The following is a 25881-nucleotide window of genomic DNA, read 5'->3' as shown; positions in this document are numbered from 1 at the left end:
AGAACACAAAAAATCCATTGTGTAGCTTCTTGCTTAATTCCAAAAACAGCGCAGATAGCCCTCGAGTAGCTTTGCGCGAAATTCCAAAAACCAAAATTAAAATTTTTGTAATGCCATTTTCTCTAAATGCAATCAAATATATCACCCTGTACAGAAAATATCAAAATAGTATTCTGCCATCTCTGTTGAAACCTTTAAGCTCATTTTATTTGTTTTTGAAATGCTGTAACAAAACTTACTTGAAAGTCCATCTTGAATTGATATAACTCGAAACAAAATATTCGGTTTGTGTTTTGCAACAACACAACCGAATTGTTACGTCATTATTTTTATTCACTGCAACTGATATTATTTATTATTTCAAACGTTTCACGAGATGGCAAAGTGTATCTGATAATTAAGCGCCCTCTAGAGATGTTGTTTCAAACTATTATTAAACATTAAAGCAGATATTCTGGGATTCTGCATTAGCTGAGCGGTAAGTCTGAAAAGTTATTGACGTTAAAAACTGAGTTTCAATATCTTAGTAACAGTTAATTCTACCTCTATTAAAGGTTGATGGAAAGAAATATTTATCACATTCTAATTCTGTTTCGAGGAAGAAAAGGTGCTAATCGTATAGATAAATTCGATAATATTCAAAGAAGTTCCATTAGTTCTAAAAAAAAACTAAAAATATGGTTAACTTTAAAGAATATTACAAAGAGGTGTTTATAATGAAGAAATACTAATGATAGAGGGTAATGTGAAAAAATATATATCAGACATTACTAACCAGTTAGTGAATATTGTGCAAGAATTTACAGTCGAAGAAGTTTTTGATTTGAGTACTCTGATGGGTTTGTTGCCAGAACCTGAATGATGGTATTTTATTAAAATTATGTAACAAGTAAAAAATTCATTGCGAATTACCAAACGACTGAAACTATCAGTAACTCCTGAATTATTCATATTTTGGTAGTCCTAGTTTTTCGTTGTGTAGTGTATTTTTGTATACGAGGTGTATATAGGCAATAGAAGAAAGGCTTAATCCCAATCATTATATGTTTAAACTGCATCAAACTTGATAAAAGTTTTGTTGTTATTTCATCACTCATATTGTATTAAACTTATTCCATTTGAGATAATATCGATATTTTAATATAAATATGTGAAAAAGATAAAACATATGATTTGATAAAGATAATGTGAATTTTGAGAATAGTATTTATTGACTTTTTGTGATATTTATGTAGGTTGTGATTCCTAGCTCTTAACTTACTTCACTGTAGTCTAACTGCAAACTTCTGTTGTTTTTTTTGTACAGAATATAAAGGTGAAGCTTCTGTGTAACCATGGAAGTGTTAAAGATGAAGGTTGAACCACTTTCTGATGTGAAGCAGAATGATTTATTGGATATCAAATGGATGAAAAAGGAAGATGAAATTTCCACAATAAACAACAGTCAGTTTATATATTTAGAATTTTAATGTTTTGTCTTCTTACAAATATAATAGCATCAATTTTGCTTATTTTAATTTAGTACTATGACTGAATTTTCCATTGTTAATTCAAATTTTATTATCAGGATTTTTTTTCTGGTTTTAGGGATTTATGTCAGTAAGTAAAATTAGGCTGCTTTCTCTTGGTTATTTTGGTAATTGATTCCAGAGATCTGAAACCACTGACAGTTATGTAATTGTATTTTATACCATCACCTGTGTATGATGTTAAACCTGAATACATACATCATATTTAACCAACAATTTTTCACATATCTGCCTTTTATGTGGTTTATGAACTGTTTGAGAAGACTAATCTAATTGAGACCTTATTGTATATGTGACTATGGAGGTCCATCGATGCTTTTTTTGACAGTCATTGATAAATATATTTGGTTCAGACAATGAATTTAGAAGGGATGTATTACATATTTTACTGTTATATGAAGTAATAACCACTAATACATATATTTGTATTTAATGAGATGCACAAGGATTTCAATGATCCTTTGTTGTTCCTATATATATATATACAGATTGAATATGAAGATGCAAGGATCTTGTTCATGGTTTATTGGCATATGTTAATCAACATATTTATACTAACTATGGGTTTACAAATAAATTATTTATGTTCTTATGTTTATGATTGTTCTAAAAGCTTGATTCATGAATATTGAGCCACTTTTGGTTTGTATATTATTATTTCTAATTCAGGTTAGTCCCATTGTAGTGGAACACTGTCAATATTCACTTGATGTATAAGTTTGGTCACTTCCCAAGTTCTCTTTGTAAGGACAGGAATGATGAACTGATGCTTATTGACTTTATCACTCAGGTGTTTTGTTTGCATGGATATTGAACATATTTCTATAATACAAGAGAATGTAGTATTCCAATGTGAATTAATTTCCATGATAGTAGGAGATAACTCTGTTTAATAACAGCAGGTTAGAAGAGAAAATTTAAAGAATACACGTAATTAAAAACAACTATGTTTTAAACCTGTATTAGAAATTGAGGAGACTGGATAACTTAATAAAAAATTGAATACAGTCTTTATTTACATAATAAAGTAAACAGAAATGTGTTTGTACTTGTGTAGACACTTACACAATCATTTCTATTAAGTCTGAATATATTTCTACTGCTTTCCACACCTTGGAACCAACTTCTGTAGAACTATATCCAAGTGTGAATGTTTCAATCATGTCAGACTTGTATTCTTTTTTTTGTGATGGCTTAGTGGTATCACAGGTTCATCTTTCACATGATTTGTTGACTCTAATGTAAAGGTATCATCCACTATTCTTGGGAAACATGTTTCAGTTGTTGACTCTTTTTAATGTTCTGCAGAAAATCCTTTTAACCAGCATAGATATTATCTGTCATATGTAACCAGACAACTTCAGTTTTCTGTACATGTGTTTATGTCAATACTGGTACAAACTAAATAAAACAAATATTACAATTTCTGTATTAATAACAGCAGTTAATAAAAACATAAGATATTCCTGCATATCAGAAGGAGAATAGTCTTATGTGAGATTATTTTATATTGAAATATTTTTTTGCTTTCTGTTAGTATTAGACATTGCTTATTCTTTCAGAATTTTAATACTCATTTGTTGGAGGTGAACAAATTATATTGTTTAGTTCTCTACCTCAGCATGTACATCCATGCATAGCATTTTGAGATATTAGAGACATCACGTATATCTTCCATTGGTTGTCTCGTAGTTACAGTCAGGATGAGGGTACACCATACTGCTAAACTTTCACACACTTTATTTCCTTACTTTTCATTCCCAGTGTAATGTTCTTTGTGTTGTTTGAACCTTCCTTACTTGTCATTCCCAGTGTAATGTTCTGTGTGTTGCATGAACCTTCCTTACTTCTCATTCCCAGTGTAATGTTCTGTGTGTTGTATGAACCTTCCTTACTTGTCATTCCCAGTGTAATATTCTTTGTGTTGTATGAACCTTCCTTACTTGTCATTCCCAGTGTAATGTTCTGTATGTTGTATGAACCTTCCTTACTTGTTATTCCCAGTGTAATGTTCTGTATGTTGTATGAACCTTCCTTACTTGTCATTCCCAGTGTAATGTTCTTTGTGTTGTATCAACCTTCCTTACTTGTCATTCCCAGTGTAATGTTCTTTGTGTTGTATCAACCTTTCTTACTTGTCATTCCCAGCGTAATGTTCTGCATGTTGTATCAACCTTTCTTACTTGTCATTCCCAGTGTAATGTTCTGTGTGTTGTATGAACCTTTCTTACTTGTCATTCCCAGTGTAATGTTCTTTGTGTTGTATGAACCTTCCTTACTTGTCATTTCCAGTGTAATGTTCTTTGTGTTGTGTGAACCTTCCTTACTTGTCATTTCCAGTGTAATGTTCTTTGTGTTGTATGAACCTTCCTTACTTGTCATTCCCAGTGTAATGTTCTTCTACCAGGTATAGGAAAATGTTTTACTCACTTACCTGGCTACCTGGAAAGTCACCATTTGGAACTACAACTGACAATGTGGATGGTAGTCCAGGTATAGTTTTAATAGAACTACAACTGACAATGTGGATGGTAGTCCAGGTATAGTTTTAGTAGAACTACAACTGACAATGTGGATGGTAGTCCAGGTATAGTTTTAGTAGAACTACAACTGACAATGTGGATGGTAGTCCAGGTATATTTTTAGTAGAACTACAACTGACAATGTGGATGGTAGTCCAGGTATATTTTTAGAACTTGACATTTGCTGAAAGTTGATTCTGTTTTTATGCACTTCTATATCATATAAGAACTTCTAAATACATTTTATGGTCATGATTTATTGAAGCATAACCTGTATTGAATCTTGTAAGAGACAAACTTAATATAGACAAACCAATATTATTTGTACTTTTAGCTGTAAGAAAAACTGATTTTCTGGAAGAAAGTTCTCTACATACAATTTTGAAGTTTCATGTAACAAGAGAGGAACAAGAAGAAAAGTGTGATGTAACATCAGATAAATGTGAGGTAATTAAACTTTTACATTCAGTTGTGTTATTGTAGATAATATGTAACTGTAAACAGAAAGCAGCTTAAGTTAATGGGTTGTAACCATTTGAGTGCTGTTTTCTTGAGGCACATGGGTGAGCTTGTTTTGCCACGTATCTTCATGCTAATGGATTTCTGCCATGCTATAGTTACCATGATTAGCTGCAAGTCTGTCTGGGTGGTGGTTCATATAAGTGGTTGTTTAGTGGTGTTTGCTATGGAATCATTAAATGATTACATTTACTTCCTTTTTCTTTACCCTTCATTTTATTTACATAATGGGATTGAGTAGAATTCTGTGTTTAATCATCTTATAGGTTATGTACTGATAATAAATAACTGAGTGTTTGCTTACATATCATATACACATCTGTGTTTGATCAGACATTATGTTATGTGTGTGTGTGTGTGTGTATTGAAGTCTTTGCAAAATCAAAATATTAAGAAGAAATGGAAATTTTAAAGAGTGGTAAGTCTTTCATTCAAGGTAATATTTGGAAAGAGTTTCAAAGAATATTTATTATTTAATATATGAGCCACTTTCTACTATTTTTATAGCCCTTGAATAGTAACATGGACCCCTTGGTGTGGATTCCTGTACGTGGTGAGGGCACCTCCCAGGGAATGTTCTGTTCTTTCAGTTTACCTCCTCTGGGATCTAAACATCCACCTGCGTGTTTGCCGTGCATGGTGACCTGTGAAGGGGATGAGAGAATCCTGGTGGTTAAGGAGTCCAACTCTAACACACCACTTTGTCCTTGAATTCCTGAAGATGGGCAGCTTTGGGGTGGCCTCCTTTGGGTCATTTGGCTGGTCCACTTGGGCTAGGGTCAACCAAGTACCAGTGTTGGATGTTCTTGATAGGTGTTGTGGACATTGTATCTGATTTTGGTGTTTGGGTATAGTACTCATGAAACCCTAGTGTTTGCTGCAGTGTCCTTGTTTGACATTGTAGTGTGTCCCCTCATAAGGCTCCATGGTGGGTGGGCTTAGTGGGCACCGAAATATTATTTTTTTATTATGGATCCTTTATATAAAAACATAAATAAAATAGTGAAAAAACAGATTATGGGTAAACGACCACATCTTGAAGATTCTGAGCAGGAATCCTCACCATTCGTACCACCTGATGTACCTCATTTTCTTATATTACACTCACTTTCAGACAAACCTTTCGGGGCAAATGTCTCCCTTTTGCATTCAGAAGGGACTAGAGGGACTTGCTGGCTCTTGGAAGTTAGTAAAGAAGCTTTGATCTGGTGACATATTGGTGAAACATCCATACCTCAACACAGTGAACTCCTCTTTTATTCAAGGCAATTGGGGATATACCTATTGAGGTTACACCTCATGCTACTTTGAATTCATCATGAGGAGTTATTGTTGAGAGGGATTTGAAGATCATCCCAGAGTCGAAGATTCTCTCTGGTTTCTCCACCCAAGGAGTTTCTGCAGTGAGGCATATAAACATTCGCAAAGATGGAATTATGGTGCAGACCAATGTCCTCATTCTCACATTTACGTTACCACATCTGCCTTCCACCATCAAGGCAGGTTACATTCCAAACCATCTCCTATGTTTCTAGTGTCAGTGGTTCAGTCACTTGATGACATCATGTTGTGGTTCCTTGATGCGTGCTTGTTGCAGCTGCAAGGACCATGATGCCTACAAGTGTGAAACGGATCCTCATTGCATCAGTTGCAACAGCTCTCACCTGTCCTACTTTTGTTCTTGCCCTAAATGGTTGGAAGAAAAACAGGTGCAGCATTTAAAAACGATTCATAACATTACTTATCCTGAGGCTGGATAATTGCTGTCCACCACCTCATCTTGGATATATGCTGCTGCACTTTGTTCCACAATTAGAGTGGGAGTGGAGACAGATCTCTCTGTCCCTCCAAAAGAATTGTTCTCCAAACAAATGAAGTCTCTTGTCCACCATAGATAAAAAAGTTGATGAATAAACTTCAATATTTATCTCTGTCCCTTACATACATTCAAACAACCCCCAAGATCCACATCCTTTGATTCCAGGTACATGCATTTCCTCGGATACATCTCCTTCCACCCCAAGATGCAAAACAATCATTCATTCAAGTCCTCAGTCACAGGAATCCCCTTCCAACAACAAAGACCTGCCCAACGGACCCAGGACAGGCTCCATGGAGATTCATAGACCTCCCTCAAATAAGGACAGTAAGGAAAAAAGATGTGGTCATAAACAGAAGGGTTCTCCACCCAATTCACCTACATATAAATACAAATAGCCACCCTAATACAATGGAACTGTCGAGGTTTACATCCTAATCTAGATGACATCAAAACATTGATTGCTTCCTACCATCCTGTATGTCTTTCTTTGCAGGAAATATTTCTGAAACCTGCTGATACAGTCACCTTTCGGCAGTTTTCTTTGTACAGAAATGACAGGTTGTGTGATGGACAAGTGCTTGGAGAGGTAGCACTGTTGGTTGATCAGCATGTGTCCACCCTGTCTTTGCCACTCAATACACCCTTGGAGGCCGTAGCTATTCATGTTTCCTTGGCTCATACCATCTCTGTTTGTTCTCTCTACCTATCACCTGGAGAGACATATGATCAATCAGACGTTTTTGCTCTCATTGAACAGTTGCTGTCTCACTTTTTCATCCAGGGGGACATTAATGGACACCATCCCCTCTGGGAAAGTGCTTTTATTGATAGGAGCGGTTGCTCTGTAGAGCGTATGCTCTCTGATCACAACCTTTCTCATTTCATTACTGGTTCTTCTACCTATTTTCATGCACCTAGTCAGTCCTTTACTGCTGTGGATCTGTCAGTTTGCTCCCCTTCACTATTTTTCACGGAGGGTTGACAATAAACCACGAGGCAGTGATCATTTTCCTATCATTTTGAGAGAGACTGGCCGTGGTCGATACCATCCAACCCACATGCCCCAGTGGAAGCTGGATCACACAAAGAGGCCCTCTTTCACTACTCTCACAGAACTTGATCCTGCCACCATCTGTAAGCCATCAACAGACGACTGTGTGTCAGCAGTAACTGACTGTATTATACAAGCAGCTGCTTAATGTATTTGTAAAACCTCTACACGTTTTCCACTATATCCTCATTCGTGATGGAATTCTGTGGCATGGAAGGCTCAAAAATGGGCCTGGGATATCTCACACTCTTGAACTGCATCGCTTTCCAGGAGGCCCATGCACATGCTCAGTGGGTAAGGCGTCAAAGCCATAAGGAAACTTGGATTAAATTCACAACTCGCATATCTTCTACCACCAGTTCCAAAGTCATATGGGACAAGAATTGAAAGGTCAGTGGGCAATATAATTTTGTCCCCTTCTCGATCTTGCTTTCTGTTGGCTAGGAAGTAGCTGATACCTGGAGCATCACAGATACTCTAGGTAAAAACTTTTGCTGGATATCTAGCACTTCTGCTTCTTCTTCCACCTTCTTAGCCATCAAGACTCAGGCAGAGCAATACCTCTTTCCTTTCGAGCTGATTGGAACTCAAGCTGGCCCTTTATTGGTCTGGCACTACATCGGTTGGACCTGATGATGTACACTATGAAATGCTGTGCCACCTATCTCCTGCTTCTCTTGCTATTCTTCTGATTGTTTTTACTGATGCCTGCCCCCAAGCCATTGTCCTACCTTTCTCTAAGTCTGGGAAGGATCCCAAGATTCCTTCCAACTACCATTTAATTGCTTTGATGAGCTATCTCTGTAAGACCTTAGAGAGGATGTCAAATGCTTGTCTTGTTTGGTTTCTTTGAATCAAACAACCTCCTCTCACCCACCCAGTGTGGGTTCTGACGACAGCACTCCACCATAGACCACTTGCTTTGACTTGAAACGTCAATCAGAGAAGCCTTTCTCAAATTACAACATCTTGTATCAATATTCTTTGACATTGAGAAGGCTTATGATACAACATGGAGGTATGGCATTTTGCACATAGAGTCCCTTCTACAGCTTCTGTGTTCACTGCTGAACTGTACGCCATTTCTCTTACCCTGGATCACATAGAAGCTAAGCGGTACTCAAACTGCACTATTTATACTGACTCACTTACTTCTCTACTGGCTCTGGAATTGCTTCACATTAGTTCACACCCTGTTTTCATCGATATTCAAAACCAACTGGCCCATTTCTCTTTAACATCTACTTCTCTCCAGTTTTTCTGGATGCCAGTCCATGTTGGTATTTGCAGGAATGAGCTTGCCAACACTGTAGCTAAATCTATCTGCTCTGGCACTATCACCGCTGTGCCTGTTCCATACATGGACTATGATCCTGTATTCAAGGCTCAGCTCCGTGCCAGCTGGCAGTCGACTTGGAGTGAGCAATGTTAAAACAAGCTTTTCTGAGTAAAACCTTTTATTGGACTTTGGCTGTCTTGCTTCCGTAAGGATTGGATAAAGGTAGTTGTTCTAACTAGATTACGCATTGGTCACAATTTTTTAACTTTTTTTTTTTTTAATACCTGGAACTGATGCACCAGTGTGTAGTTTGTGTAACACTCAGATCACAATAAACCACATTTTACTTTTTTGTCGTCATTACCATGGCACCATTTTAAACATGTTTTATCCCAAGGTTTATCCATAACATTAGACAGTGTTACTGGTGATGGTTACACTGTCCATCTTGGTAATGTTTTTAGTTTTTTAAAGGCCATTAATCTTTTTAATACTAATCAAGTTTTTTAATTTATACATTACATCTTTTTCATGTGGCTCCTTTTTAAGAATCACAGTCTCTCTAGTTTGATTTGCAATCAGAAACTGGCTGTAACATTAAATAACTTGAAACCAGGACTGGAGAGACCAACTTCAGGTGACTAACTCTGCTGTTTGAACTATTTGTTAATCATCCTGGTGAGTTATTATTAAAAGTTTGCTACACATCTTTTAAAACCGTTTTATTACTTTCCTTTTGAAAATGGCCATAACATCAAATAACTTGGAACCAGGACAGGAAAGGCCAACTTCAGGTGTCTGATAGTGGTTTTTATACTTACCTGTTATTCTTCCTAGTGAGTTATGATAATTACAATTATGCTACAGGAAGTCCTTTAAAACTTGTATTACTGTAGTTTTTCTCTTAACGTTGTAGACAAGATGTAAACATTGGTTTTATGCTATTTATGTTTTTTAAACTGTGTTTTGCTTTACCTTAATTTACTTTTATGAATTTTACAAAATTTACTTTAATTTTAATGTTTTACCGGATGTTTGTCACAGATAGCCTTGCTACTTTGTGCTATAAAACACTAAATCAATCAATCAAGCATAATCTCTAAAATCTCCTAAATACATTTCAAATGTTTATTTTTAGTAAGACATTTCCTATACTCTAACTATGTGGAGTCTGTAACTTGAAGAACCTCACATTTCCTATACTCTAACTATGTGGAGTCTGTCACTTGAAGAACCTCACATTTCCTATACTCTAACTATGTGGAGTCTGTCACTTGAAGAACCTCACATTTCCTATACTCTAACTATGTGGAGTCTGTCACTTGAAGAACCTCACATTTCCTATACTCTAACTATGTGGAGTCTGTCACTTGAAGAACCTCACATTTCCTATACTCTAACTATGTGGAGTCTGTCACTTGAACAACCTCACATTTCCTATACTCTAACTATGTGGAGTCTGTCACTTGAAGAACCTCACATTTCCTATACTCTAACTATGTGGAGTCTGTCACTTGAAGAACCTCACATTTCCTATACTCTAACTATGTGGAGTCTGTCACTTGAACAACCTCACATTTCCTATACTCTAACTATGTGGAGTCTGTCACTTGAACAACCTCACATTTCCTATACTCTAACTATGTGGAGTCTGTCACTTGAAGAACCTCACATTTCCTATACTCTAACTATGTGGAGTCTGTCACTTGAACAACCTCACATTTCCTATACTCTAACTATGTGGAGTCTGTCACTTGAACAACCTCACATTTCCTATACTCTAACTATGTGGAGTCTGTCACTTGAACAACCTCACATTTCCTATACTCTAACTATGTGGAGTCTGTCACTTGAACAACCTCACATTTCCTATACTCTAACTATGTGGAGTCTGTCACTTGAACAACCTCACATTTCCTATACTCTAACTATGTGGAGTCTGTCACTTGAACAACCTCACATTTCCTATACTCTAACTATGTGGAGTCTGTCACTTGAAGAACCTCACATTTCCTATACTCTAACTATGTGGAGTCTGTCACTTGAAGAACCTCACATTTCCTATACTCTAACTATGTGGAGTCTGTCACTTGAACAACCTCACATTTCCTATACTCTAACTATGTGGAGTCTGTCACTTGAACAACCTCACATTTCCTATACTCTAACTATGTGGAGTCTGTCACTTGAACAACCTCACATTTCCTATACTCTAACTATGTGGAGTCTGTCACTTGAACAACCTCACATTTCCTATACTCTAACTATGTGGAGTCTGTCACTTGAAGAACCTCACATTTCCTATACTCTAACTATGTGGAGTCTGTCACTTGAACAACCTCACATTTCCTATACTCTAACTATGTGGAGTCTGTCACTTGAACAACCTCACATTTCCTATACTCTAACTATGTGGAGTCTGTCACTTGAAGAACCTCACATTTCCTATACTCTAACTATGTGGAGTCTGTCACTTGAACAACCTCACATTTCCTATACTCTAACTATGTGGAGTCTGTCACTTGAACAACCTCACATTTCCTATACTCTAACTATGTGGAGTCTGTCACTTGAACAACCTCACATTTCCTATACTCTAACTATGTGGAGTCTGTCACTTGAAGAACCTCACATTTCCTATACTCTAACTATGTGGAGTCTGTCACTTGAAGAACCTCACATTTCCTATACTCTAACTATGTGGAGTCTGTCACTTGAACAACCTCACATTTCCTATACTCTAACTATGTGGAGTCTGTCACTTGAACAACCTCACATTTCCTATACTCTAACTATGTGGAGTCTGTCACTTGAACAACCTCACATTTCCTATACTCTAACTATGTGGAGTCTGTCACTTGAACAACCTCACATTTCCTATACTCTAACTATGTGGAGTCTGTCACTTGAACAACCTCACATTTCCTATACTCTAACTATGTGGAGTCTGTCACTTGAACAACCTCACATTTCCTATACTCTAACTATGTGGAGTCTGTCACTTGAACAACCTCACATTTCCTATACTCTAACTATGTGGAGTCTGTCACTTGAACAACCTCACATTTCCTATACTCTAACTATGTGGAGTCTGTCACTTGAACAACCTCACATTTCCTATACTCTAACTATGTGGAGTCTGTCACTTGAACAACCTCACATTTCCTATACTCTAACTATGTGGAGTCTGTCACTTGAACAACCTCACATTTCCTATACTCTAACTATGTGGAGTCTGTCACTTGAACAACCTCACATTTCCTATACTCTAACTATGTGGAGTCTGTCACTTGAACAACCTCATAGCGATCATAAAAAAATTAGAAAATAAGTATAAAACTATGCTCTTTACCATGACTATATACTATATGCTCTTTACATGACTATATACTATATGCTCTTTACCATGACTATATACTATATGCTCTTTACCATGACTATATACTATATGCTCTTTACCATGACTATATACTATATGCTCTTTACCATGACTATATACTATATGCTCTTTACCATGACTATATACTATATGCTCTTTACCATGACTATATACTATATGCTCTTTACCATGACTATATACTATATGCTCTTTACCATGACTATATACTATATGCTCTTTACCATGACTATATACTATATGCTCTTTACCATGACTATATACTATATGCTCTTTACCATGACTATATACTATATGCTCTTTACCATGACTATATACTATATGCTCTTTACCATGACTATATACTATATGCTCTTTACCATGACTATATACTATATGCTCTTTTACCATGACTATATACTATATGCTCTTTTACATGACTATATACTATATGCTTTTACCATGACTATATACTATATGCTCTTTACCATGACTATATACTATATGCTCTTTTACCATGACTATATACTATATGCTCTTTACCATGACTATATACTATATGCTCTTTTACCATGACTATATACTATATATGCTCTTTTACATGACTATATACTATATGCTCTTTACCATGACTATATACTATATGCTCTTTACCATGACTATATACTATATGCTATTTTACCATGACTATATACTATATGCTTTTACCATGACTATATACTATATGCTCTTTACCATGACTATATACTATATGCTCTTTACCATGACTATATACTATATGCTCTTTACCATGACTATATACTATATGCTCTTTCACCATGACTATATACTATATGCTCTTCACCATGACTATATACTATATGCTCTTCACCATGACTATATACTATATGCTCTTCACCATGACTATATACTATATGCTCTTCACCATGACTATATACTATATGCTCTTCACCATGACTATATACTATATGCTCTTTACCATGACTATAACCTAAAAATACAAATATTTAGTCTAAGTAGCTTAAGTATTGTAATGCTATATATATACATTTATTATTTTTTATTACATTGACTTTCCAGTCATGCCTAGCTAACATTACATAACTTGCATTGACATGGTGATATGCACTCATGGTACATATCCAGTAATTTAAGACTGACCTTTAGTCTTCCTTCTGCCTGTGTTTTAGTGGAATAGTATTTTGTAATACACAGTCACATTTCAATTATTATACATTATATATGTATATAAGTTATTACTATTTAGAAATAAATTATTCAACTTGTTTTCCTAAAATATTAAACAATAAACAAGAAGTAAAGCAAACTACTCTTCTCACTACGACCTTTGCACTTGGTTGTTGCTGGACATAAGTTACTAAGCCTTTTAAAATTTGGCTCATGGAAGATATCAAACAAATTTTTAAGGTTTTATATATACAATTGAATAACCAAAAAAATCGCAAATTACTTCATTAATACCAAAGAATTCCACTATAATTTAGTAAGCTTAGTAACTAAGATATGCAGATTTTTTTTAAAAATGTATGAAACTTTGAGCAGATACAACCTATCTTCTTGAAACTTGGATTGAAAGAGTGTGTTAGCCTTTTCACAAATTAAAATGGCTGACATAACCATTCTGGAGACATTCTAAACTGTTGATTTGTTATTCTTTCATATATCATATACTGCAGTAAGAGTATATAATAGAAAGTGTTGACTGTGTTTGATTCAGTACATATACCATGTTTCAGCACATAATAGAAAGTGTTGAATGTGTTTGATTCAGTACATATGCCATGTTTCAGCACAATAAAAAGATATGAAATTCTTAATTTATTTGATTTAAGTGATTTAAATTCTCAATTTGTATGAAACTATAGACTTACTATTCTGACATCAGAAACATCTAAATTTAAACAGTGCTGCATTCAACGTATCACATGACTCACTACAATCTATATTTAGATGTGTTCTTTTAATATTTACTTTTAAATTAAAATATTGACTCGTATATAATATTAGAGTTTGAATTATAATCTATAATTTGATTCAAAACAGATTGACATAACTTCATAAAATAGTAGTTCATTGTAATATTGAATACAAGTCAACAAATACGATGACATGGCTCTTAAACCATGACCCTTTGTGAACGGGTTAAACAGTACATAGAGAAAACAACAATTTGTTGAAAACCTTCATGATGTCATTGAACTCACTTATATATCACTCATTTGCTTACACCACAATTCCCAATTTGTTTCTAAAAGGTCTACCTTTTGAAAGAGTTTGTGTTATAAGGTTTTTATTCAAACTTAAAACTCCAATAGTCTCAAGTAAATGTTGAAAACAGAGAATGGTATGACAGATTACTGAGGGACAGTTGTACACTCTTTCAAAAATTACCACACATAACCAGATAAATCAGTAGAGAAACAAATCTTTCAATGTTACAACTGTCAGAAGTTAAGACACCATTGGACTACTCCATCTAAATGAGTACAATGTTGTGGCAAACATAATGTAGCCCAATACACAAATAAACACAACTAGATCACTTATACCATTCTGCTTGTTACAAATCCTATTTTAATTTCCAACAACAACAAAAAAACATCTATATTACAGTATTCACCTCTATCACAACAGCATCAGCCACTTCTACCAACACCATCACAACACCCCACTACAGTTACACAACCCCAGCCTACAACTCCAGAAAACACAAACACATCTAAGCTAACATCAGCAGGTAACAATGAAATGCCCACAAAAACCAAATTGACTCTGCTAAGTACACCAGTTTTACCTTCTTGTGTTAGTAGAACTATCCAGATTACTGAGTTTCAAGACACAGACAGAACTCATTGAAAACAATGTTCAACAGCCAGATACCACTCCAACATTTCAAACCTAAAACACATCACTTAACAGTTAAAATTCAACAATGAACACAATTAGGACCAAATCTACAGACACAATAAAAAGATTTACTCACCAAACAATTTAAAATTAACAGTCCAAGTGAACAAATCAAAACCAACATTCTAATAATACCAGAAACACTAAGTAAACAAATTCAAAATATTAATGTCCCAACTTAAATCTTTTACCATACTATACATACAAACCAGCAGAGGAATGGTATATTTTAAATAACATATTATATCAACAGAAGAAAACTTAAAGTCATATATAAACAAAACTGTTTTCTGCCATATGAACAACAACCATTTTCATTCTTCCACATACTGCTCACCATCCAAAAATATCAACTCTATTTTCAACAGTGTATGTCTATAAACCAACAACCTTTACTATAGGTGTTTAAATGTTTGTCACAAAACCCTAAATGGCTATAGAAGTTTAAGAAGAATGAAGAATATAACATGCATATCATTAATGATACAACTCCAAATAGCATGCATATCATTAACGATACAACTCCAAATAGCATGCATATCATTAATGATACAACTCCAACACATTTCAACTGGACAACAAATATGTTTGAAGATCTAATAATAGTCCCATCCACCCTATTGACAAAAACATATTTCACGATCCACCAGGAAATTGTGAGCAACCCCTTTACAATACAAACACGTAGGCCCCCTACACTGGGATCTATTACTAGAGTACAACTGACTGGCAGGCATTTAACAAACTACTTACCACCCATAATAAAAAAATATAAACAAGAACTTAACTAGCATGTTTAAAGTGTAACTAAAACTATCAACAAAGCCCTATCCTGACACAAAATTAACTCCTGAGATTTACCAGTTAATTATTGAACAAAGACATCTCATAAAGTGAAATGTTGTTTTTGAGATCCTAACCTCAAAATTCAGGTTACCGAACTACACACACATATATAAAACAAAGCATCAAAACACTAAAACAAATTTACTGGCTAGATTTCTGTAATAATTTAGAAAAGTTCTCAAAACACACCCAAAGAATTCTGGAAAAAAGTTACATTGCTTTCTTTGAAGAAAAATAATAATAATTTGTTCCATTATATAAAACATATAAACACTAATAATAAAAAAAATATAAAAAAATAATTCATTATTCCATTATATAAAACATATAAACACTAATAATAACAAAAATAATAATTCTTTTTACCATTATATAAAACATATAAACACTAATAATAACAAAAATAATAATTCTTTATTCCATTATATAAAACATATAAACACTAATAATAACAAAAATAATAATTCTTTTTTCCATTATATAAAACATATAAACACTAATAATAACAAAAATATATAATAATTCATATAAACACTAATAATAACAAAAAAATATAATAATTTTTACCATTATATATAACATATAAACACTAATAATAACATAAAAATATAATAATTCCTTTTACCATTATATAAAACATATAAACACTAATAATAACAAAAATATATAATAAAAAATAATAATTCTTTATTCCATTATATAAAACATATAAACACTAATAATAACAAAAATAATAATTATTTTTACCATTATATATAACATATAAACACTAATAATAACAAAAATATATAATAATTCCTTTTTACTATTATATAAAACATATAAACACCAATAATAACAAAATAATAATTCTTTATTCCATTATATAAAACATATAAACACTAATAATAACAAAAATAATAATTCTTTTTACCATTATATAAAACATATAAGCACTATATCTAGAACAGATACAGAAAAAGTCAATTTATTGGCAGATTGTTTGTTTGTTTTTGAATTTTACGCAAAATTACGAGTATCTGTGCTAGCTGTCCCTAATTTACCAGCAAAAGACTAGAGGGAAGAAGCTAGTCATTATCACCCACGGCTAACTCTTGGGCTACTTGTTTATCAATGAATGGTGGGATTGACCATCTCATTAGAATACCTCCATAGCTGAAAGGGTAAGTAGGTTTGGTGGGTTAAAATTTGAACCAACCCCTTTTAAATTAAAAACAAGCACCCTATCCACTTGGCCATGCCTGGCCAGCTGATTATTATGAAACATCCATTTATAACCCAAATTCTCCAGACTTGAATGACCATACTCACAGCAAGGTGAACAGTTATATTGACATAAATTCAATGCTTTTCACTCATGTTTCCCACCTAACAACCCACACAATAACTTAAGAACAAAAAACTCAATCTATTCAATAGAGAAGTCACATCATTAAAAACACTAAGTAATCTGACTTACAGTCATGATGGAATTAAAGAATAGTGTCTTGAAAAAAATCTTTGCACCTACTTTTAATACACATCACGAACGTAACTTATCACTTTTAATACACCTCTCGAACGTAATTAACTTATCACTTTTAACACACCTCTCGAACATAATTAACTTATCACTTTTAATACACCTCTCGAACGTAATTAACTTATCACTTTTAATACACCTCTCGAACGTAATTAACTTATCACTTTTAATGCATCTCTCGAACATAATTAACTTATCACTTTTAATACACCTCTCGAACGTAATTAACTTATCACTTTTAATGCATCTCTCGAACGTAATTAACTTATCACTTTTAATACACCTCTCGAACGTAATTAACTTATCACTTTTAATACACCTCTCGAACGTAATTAACTTATCACTTTTAATGCACCTCTCGAACATAATTAACTTATCACTTTTAATACACCTCTCGAACGTAATTAACTTATCACTTTTAATGCACCTCTCGAACGTAATTAACTTATCACTTTTAATGCACCTCTCGAACGTAATTAACTTATCACTTTTAATACACCTCTCGAACGTAATTAACTTATCACTTTTAATGCACCTCTCGAACGTAATTAACTTATCACTTTTAATGCACCTCTCGAACGTAATTAACTTATCACTTTAATGCACCTCGAACATAATTAACTTATCACTTTAATACAGCTCTCAACATAATTAACTTATTACTTTTAATGCACCTCTTGAACGTAATTAACTTATCACTTTAATACACCTCTCGAACGTAATTAACTTATCACTTTAATACACCTCTCAAGCGTAATTAACTTATCACTTTTAATACACCTCTCGAACGTAATTAACTTATCACTTTTAATGCACCTCTCGAACATAATTAACTTATCACTTTTAATACACCTCTCGAACGTAATTATCTTATCACTTTTAATACACCTCTCGAACGTAATTATCTTATCACTTTTAATACACCTCTCGAACGTAATTAACTTATCACTTTTAATACACCTCTCAAACGTAATTATCTCAAATCCCATGTCAAAGTTAATAATAATATTTCTAAGAAAGGGATCTTGGTGTAATGGTTGGTTAGTTTTTTAAAACCATCGAAGCAGTGAACAACATTTCGGCCTTTTTAGGTTAACCTGAAGATGACCTAAGAAGGTCAAAATTCTGTTCTCTGCTTTATTAGTAAAAGTATTGATACTCATACCAGCTATCCTGAGATACATAAGTTATTGGATGCTTCCTGTAGAATAATTTGTTTACAGTTTAAATAAGATTTTTTTTTTGTATACTCTGTGTCACTGTTTTGTTTTCCAGTAAAATATGGTGTATTTAAATAGTTATAGGACTGTTTACACTCAGTTTTGAAATGTCTGGTTTACTAGTTATATCATAGTGTTTTAATATAGTGAACTGTAGAATCTATATGTAAATAATAACAATGGTTATTGTTTCTTTTAACTTTTCCAACTGTTTGATTTTAGAATATATCTGTTCAGGTGAAAATAGAGAAACCTGGTGATCTGCTACAAGATGATGTCATTTCTAAGTTCAGTTACAGTGATGATGAGGACCAGGATGGTTCATGTTATAATGTTGTGAATGTGAAAACAGAAACTGAATATCAAAGAGATATTGAATCAGGGTTAGGAAGAACATCTGGTAAGTACAAACATCACCTAAAACTTAAGTTTGTTGAAATTGGTAAGTACATATATCACCTAAAACTTAAGTTGGTTGACACTTGCTCAACCATTAACATAATAACTTGGTCAGTATAATTGACCTGTAATCTTAGAGTAAACATAAGAGTTTCTAAACTGTAACTTTCTATATGTTTTATAAATTCAATCAACATTACGTGTGTTTTGTACACAGAAAAGTAGATTTCTTGACTGAAAATCTATCTATGAATATTTGGAATCAGCTTTTAACTAGTCCAAATACAGAGTAAAAATATTTTCTTCATCTGAAAATGGTTAAATTCTACTTGAGTAATTTTTAGTATCATAAATTAATATTTTTTTCCATTAAAACTATGTTTTATCTCATTTCATTTACCCTAACTCTATGCATAATCTATTGATATAATCAACCTTGTAACTAACTTTAAAACACCAAATACATCTAAATTATCATTTTCTCTTTGTAGAAATTGTTTATTTTAAATAGCTTAAAACTCCTAACTATATGTATGTTAAAGAAATTAATTACATCCAAATGAAACAAAATCATGAGGAAGGACTGTGTTAAAAATAGCAAATCCCAACCTCTGATTAATTATACTACAGCCATAAACAAAACGCATTAAAATTAAACAAAATAAGCTGCATATTTTTAAAAAGATCCTGGAGTACAAGCTACAACATGGGTTTATAAATTGTATCCTAGGTTTTGGAGGTGGATGTGGAAGTAGGACCCACATTGTGATGGGATACACCATCTATCAGTCTTAACCTCCAATTTGCTGGTCTCACATCAGAAGATTAGAAGTTAGGAGAGCGGGATGTGGGTGCTCAATCCCACAAAATCCCACATCTATATCATCCTTCATTGCCTGCAAACAGTTGTAGAAAGGTGACTGCTCTCCCAAGTTAAAGTAAGAATAAAAAAATGTGAAAAGATAAAAAAATTAATAAATAAAATAATAATTAAGGAAATTAAGGTACTGCCATTTTGGGGTAAGTAAGATAAAATATACCTCTTGATGTTAGCATTCTTGCCCCCAATATGGTAGAGGCACTAATTAGCACGACATATGTAAAGTGATAGTTTACTCTGACTGTCGTGCTTTTATGTGCGGCTCAATTCTAAGTCTGAATAATGTATATACTTTAGAAATTAAAGTCATTGATAAAAATGGATATCAATATAAATATTTTTGGCAGAGCAAAAGCTTTTGACTTTCCAATTTATGGTTTACTCTCCTTACATAGTAATGTGTCCTACCCATCTATTGTAAACATTATAACTTTACAGTTATTCAAATATCGTAAAACTTGTAACAGATTGCAATATCTTATTGATAATGTTGATATACTGATATTGAATATAATAGTTGATGTATTTAATAAAGAAATTTTAAATAAAATTATTTAAATTATTCTGTAATAAATACAAAGAAAGTAAAATCAGAGAAATATTACTAAAAATTTCTAATAATTATTTTTAGTTAAAAATAAGGTCATTGAAGAAGCACTACTTTATGCAGATGTACACCTTGAGCTGTGTATAAAAGCACAACAGTCACAGTAAACTATCGCTTTACTGATATCGTGCTAATTAGTGCCTCTACCATATTGGGAGTTGGAATGCTAACGTCAAGAGGTAAGTTTTATCTTACTTACCCCAATATGGTAGTACCTTATTTTCCTTATTTTTTGTTTTATTTATTAATTTTTTTTATCTTTTCATGTTTATCTTATTCTTACTTTAACTTGGGATAGCAGTCACCTTCCCACAACTGCCTGCAAGCAGTGAATGGTAACAGAGATGTGGGCTTGAACATCCACATCTGGCTCTCCTAATTTCTAAATTTTCTTATGTGAGACTAGCAACATGGAGGATAAGATTGATAGATGGTGTATCCCCACTGTAATGTGGGTCCTACTTCTTCAGTCACCTCCAAAACTTAAGATACATTTTATAATCCCACATTGTAGCTTGTAACCTAAGATCTTTGTGAAAATAGGTAGCGTATTCTGTTTAATTTTAATGTGTTTTGTTTATGGCTTAAAAACTTAAGTTAATAATATATATATATATATATCTGATTACCCTTTCACCCATGTCAAATTAATAATCCTGCAATAGTTGTAAGTTATTTGATGAATATGTAGCATATGCTACTCTATTGAGTACTTAACATACAAATTGCTTGTGAGCATGCCTCATGAGGATTTTTTATATTATTATTTTTCATTATCTTACCTAACCTAACATGGTTGTAATTTTTATATTTTAATGATTTTTATAGTAATAAATATAAAATATACATCAAAACAATAAATAAATTGCCTGTGATTTGCTACCAGATTCTGAATAACTTTAAGCCAATTTTTTTATTCTTATGGTACAAGTACACTAAATACTTCTGTTCTTAGATGCATTATCTGAGCAAACAATGTTTTGTAACTATCATAATTTATCTGGCTTTCTTACTATGGCATAAGCACCTTTAAAGCTTCCTTTTGTACTAGAAACAGACAGATTTGATAGATTGTGACATTGGCTTTTTGTTGGTTATGAGTAATGTAGTATAAAGAGAGATTACTTAATGATAAGAAACCCACTTGAAATAAAAATGTATCTCAGAACAGTTGGTGTGAGTATTAATACTTTTACTGATAAGGAGAGAACGTTTTGATCTTCTTAGGTCATCTCCAAGTGTTAATACCCTTACCAGCCATTCTGAGATACAGAGATTTATTTACAATATGTGTAAAAGAAGATATGGCAGGTTGGTCTGGCTTTCTAGGTTATGGTTTTGTAAGCATCTAGCCTTGAAGGCTCTTAAAATTATACTTTGTCTTAATAATACCTATATTATAATGAGTAATTTATGTTAATTCTGTACCTCTCAGAAGAATATTAAATAAATTTAAAAAGATAAAAGAACTAGAGAACAAATGTTACAGCTTTCATACTAAGGAAAATTGAGGATTGTTTTCTAAATGTTTTCTACTAAAAGTAATATCTTAAATGATTTGTAATATCTGTTTAATTCATTAACTATGTTTTGATACCAAGTTTTGAATGTAACTATCCAATACGTTGTGGCATCCATTTTGATATCTGTTTAATTCATTAACTATGTTTTGATACCAAGTTTTGAATGTAGCTATCCAATACATTGTGGCATGCATTTTGATATCTGTTTAATTCATTAACTATGTTTTGATACCAAGTTTTGAATGTAGCTATCCAATACATTGTGGCATGCATTTTGATATCTGTTTAATTCATTAACTATGTTTTGATACCAAGTTTTTAATGTAACTATCCAATACGTTGTGATATGCATTTTGACCTAACTGTAGTAAGAGGGTCAAATAATTTATTGAATTTTTAATAATCTTTTAATGTTTATTTAACCACATGAGGCACGATTAACTTCACGTTTATAGATCTGTGTTTGGTTTGTCTTTTTTTTTACTTCTAATTAAAAATGAAAACAAAACATTTAAAAAAAATTTAAGTTTATGTTTGCCTCAAATGAATTGGGAGAATAGTGCTTGTTTTTATAAAATAAAGCATCAAGAAACACTACCAGTCTATAGAATCTGACACTTAACTGATCACAAATATACAGTTTAACATGTTGAAGTCAGTAATGAAACAGTTTATAGTTACAGGAATGATACCTGAACTCCATAAATAATATATAGATAAATATGTTAGTTTAGTCTAAATATTGATGTTTATAAATGTCTGTTTAACACATAAAGTAATATATATTTATTATTAACTAATTTGTGACATCATTTTATATCTATTTTAGATATAAAGACCAGTGTGGACACCTGTTATGGAAGTCAGGTTCCTGGTTATCATGTTATAAAACAAGAAGATCACATTACAGAAGATGTAAAATCACTAAACAACAATATTAGTGGAGAAACAAAGTTAGGTGTTAATAACTTTGCAGTATTTAATATACATCAAAATGATGATAAACTATACAGCTGTAGAAAAACATTTGATAAACTAACACAACGAAAGAGGATACAATCTGGACAGAAACTATATCATTGTACAGTTTGTGGAAGAAATTTTAATAGGAATAGTCATTTAAAACGACATCAAGTATTACACTCTGGGGAAAAACCTTACAGTTGTACAGTGTGTGGAAGACAGTTTGGTACAAATACTTACTTAAAAAAACATCAAAGAGTACACACTGGAGAGAAACCTTACAGTTGTACAGTGTGTGGAAAACAGTTGGGAACAAACAGTGAATTAAAAAGACATCACAGGAAACACACTGGTGAGAAGCCGTACAGTTGTATAGTGTGTGGAAAACAATTTATATCAAGTGGTAACTTAAACAAACATCATAGAATACACACTGGTGAGAAACCTTACTGTTGTGCAGATTGTGGAAAACAGTTTCGAACAAACAGTGAATTAAAAAGACATCAAAGAATACATACTGGTGAGAAACCATATAGTTGTGGAGTTTGTGAAAAACAGTTTCGAACAAACAATGAATTAAAAAGACATCGAAGAATACATACTGGTGAAAAACTTTATAGTTGTATAGTATGTGCTGAACAATTTATATCGAGTGGTAACTTGAAAAAACATCATAGAATACATACTGGAGAAAAACCTTACAGTTGTACAGATTGTGGAAAACAGTTTGGAACAAATAGTGAATTAAAAAGACATCAAAGAATACATACTGGTGAAAAACCGTATGGTTGTGAAGCTTGTGGAAAACAGTTTGGAACAAACAGTGAATTAAAAAAACATCAAAGAGTACACACGGGTGAGAAACCTTACAGTTGTGAAGTTTGGAACAAACAGTGATTTAAAAAGACACAAATTAAATCTATACCAGTGAGAAACCTTACAGTTGTGTACCGTGTTCTAAACAAGTTATATCAAGCAATAACTTAAAGAATACACACAGGAGAGAAACCTTATCATTGTACAGTGTGTGGAGTCAGTTTGAAACAAAAGGTGATTTAAAAATACATCAAATATAATACATAGTAGTGAAAAACATTACAGTTATGTTATTTGTAAAACAGTTTTTATGAACCTGCAACTTACAAATAACAAAATACCTCACACTGAGAATTCTATGGTTCTTGACTTAGCAAAAAACATTTGTAAAAAAAAAATATTTACTTTAAAAAATAAATTACATACTGGGCGGAAACCTTCCAGTCATTGAGTTTGTGAAAACTAGTTTATAAATAAATATAGTTTAAAAATATCTTGGAGGATATGCAACTGCTAGAAACTACATTCATGTGAGCATGAACAACTCAGCAGTATGTCTGATTTCTTGTAATGCTAAAATTGGGATTTTATCGAAGCATGTGGTGCAGGCCACATACCCAGTTCTTTAACTTTTGTAACATAGCATATAACATTAAAGGCTGTCCTGTTCAGTAGATAAACTAACCCAAGGAAAGTAGTCCTAATGATTAGATTATTTATCAAGCTTTTACTTAATCTGGTTTAAATTAACAGCATCCACCTTATCTGATGATAACTTTTTCAAAATTTCAACCACTCTTTTACGATGATGCATCAAGCCTATTTAACAACCTGGTATTCTCTATGGTTTGTGGAAAACGATTTGTATGAAACAATTAGTTGGAAATACACCACAGAGGACATTTGTGAGAAACTTTCTAATTATTCAGTTTGTGGTAACAACTTGAATAATAATATTGTTTGCTGAATGTGAGATGAGTATAGGGACAGAAAACCTTACACATGTCTAGTGTGTAGCAAATTTTTTAAACTAAATTGGCACTTTAGAAAAATGAGAAATAATGCACACTGGCTAATAGAGCATGCATGGAACTCGGTATAGATTGTAAAGTTTAGGACTTTTACTGCAGGAAACCTTATGTAGACTGTAAAGTTTAGGACTTTTACTGCATGAAACCTGGTGTGGACTATAAAGTTTAGGACTTTTACTGCATGAAACCTGATGTGGACTGTAACGTTTAGGACTTTTACTGCATGAAACCTGATGTAGACTGTAAAGTTTAGGACTTTTACTGCAGGAAACCTGATGGAGACTGTAAAGTTTAGGACTTTTACTGCAGGAAACCTTATGTAGACTGTAAAGTTTAGGACATTTACTGCAGGAAACCTTATGTAGACTGTAAAGTTTAGGATTTTTACTGCAGGAAACCTTATGTAGAATGTAAAGTTTAGGACTTTTACTGCAGGAAACCTGATGAAGACTGTAAAGTTTAGGACTTTTACTGCAGGAAACCTTACGTAGACTGTAAATTTTGGGACTTTTACTACAGGAAACCTTACGTAGACCGTAAATTTTGGGACTTTTACTGCAAGAAACCTTATGTAGAATGTAAAGTTTAGGACTTTTACTGCAGGAAACCTTATGTAAACTGTAAAGTTTAGGACTTTTACTGCATGAAACCTCATGTAGACTGTAAAGTTTAGGACTTTTACTGCAGGAAACCTTATGTAGACTGTAAAGTTTAGGACTTTTACTACAGGAAACCTTATGTAGACTGTAAAGTTTAGGACTATTACTGCAGGAAACCTCACGTATACTGTAAATTTTAGGACTTTTACTACAGGAAACCTTATGTAAACTGTAAAGTTTACGACTTTTACTGCATGAAACCTTAAATATGAAACAAGGTGCTCACTTTTAGTCATACATGAAAAACAAAACAGAACAAATTATATACTTGTATCTCCTTGAAATATAAGAATCAACTGACACTTCTTTGGTCTTTGTGATTATTAAATTTTTCAATGGAATGATGATAAGAAATGTAGGATTTCATATCCAACATAGATTTCTAATTC

At 33.0% G+C, this 25881-nt stretch overlaps 1 protein-coding gene across 4 annotated transcripts; it reads left to right on the top strand.

Annotated features, from left to right (window-relative positions):
* Positions 1–357: 357 nt before the first annotated feature.
* LOC143226853 (uncharacterized) lies at positions 358–24295 on the top strand. 4 transcript variants are annotated; one of them, XM_076458351.1, is made up of 5 exons: positions 358–478; positions 1307–1443; positions 4386–4498; positions 18852–19014; positions 22853–24295. In XM_076458351.1, the coding sequence occupies exons 2-5, from the start codon at positions 1335–1337 to the stop codon at positions 23881–23883; spliced, it is 1416 nt and encodes a 471-aa protein (XP_076314466.1). In that variant the 5' UTR covers positions 358–478; positions 1307–1334; the 3' UTR covers positions 23884–24295. The 4 variants fall into 4 exon arrangements, with proteins under 4 accessions (XP_076314466.1, XP_076314463.1, XP_076314464.1 ...); XM_076458348.1 differs by having other exon boundaries at positions 18837–19014; XM_076458349.1 differs by lacking the exon at positions 358–478 and adding an exon at positions 479–607 and having other exon boundaries at positions 18837–19014.
* The last annotated feature ends 1586 nt before the right edge of the window (positions 24296–25881 follow it).

The sequence above is a fragment of the Tachypleus tridentatus genome, chromosome 9 (genome assembly GCF_004210375.1).
Source record: "Tachypleus tridentatus isolate NWPU-2018 chromosome 9, ASM421037v1, whole genome shotgun sequence".
Lineage (NCBI taxonomy): Eukaryota > Metazoa > Arthropoda > Merostomata > Xiphosura > Limulidae > Tachypleus > Tachypleus tridentatus.
This window is presented reverse-complemented; position numbering and strand designations above follow the sequence as displayed.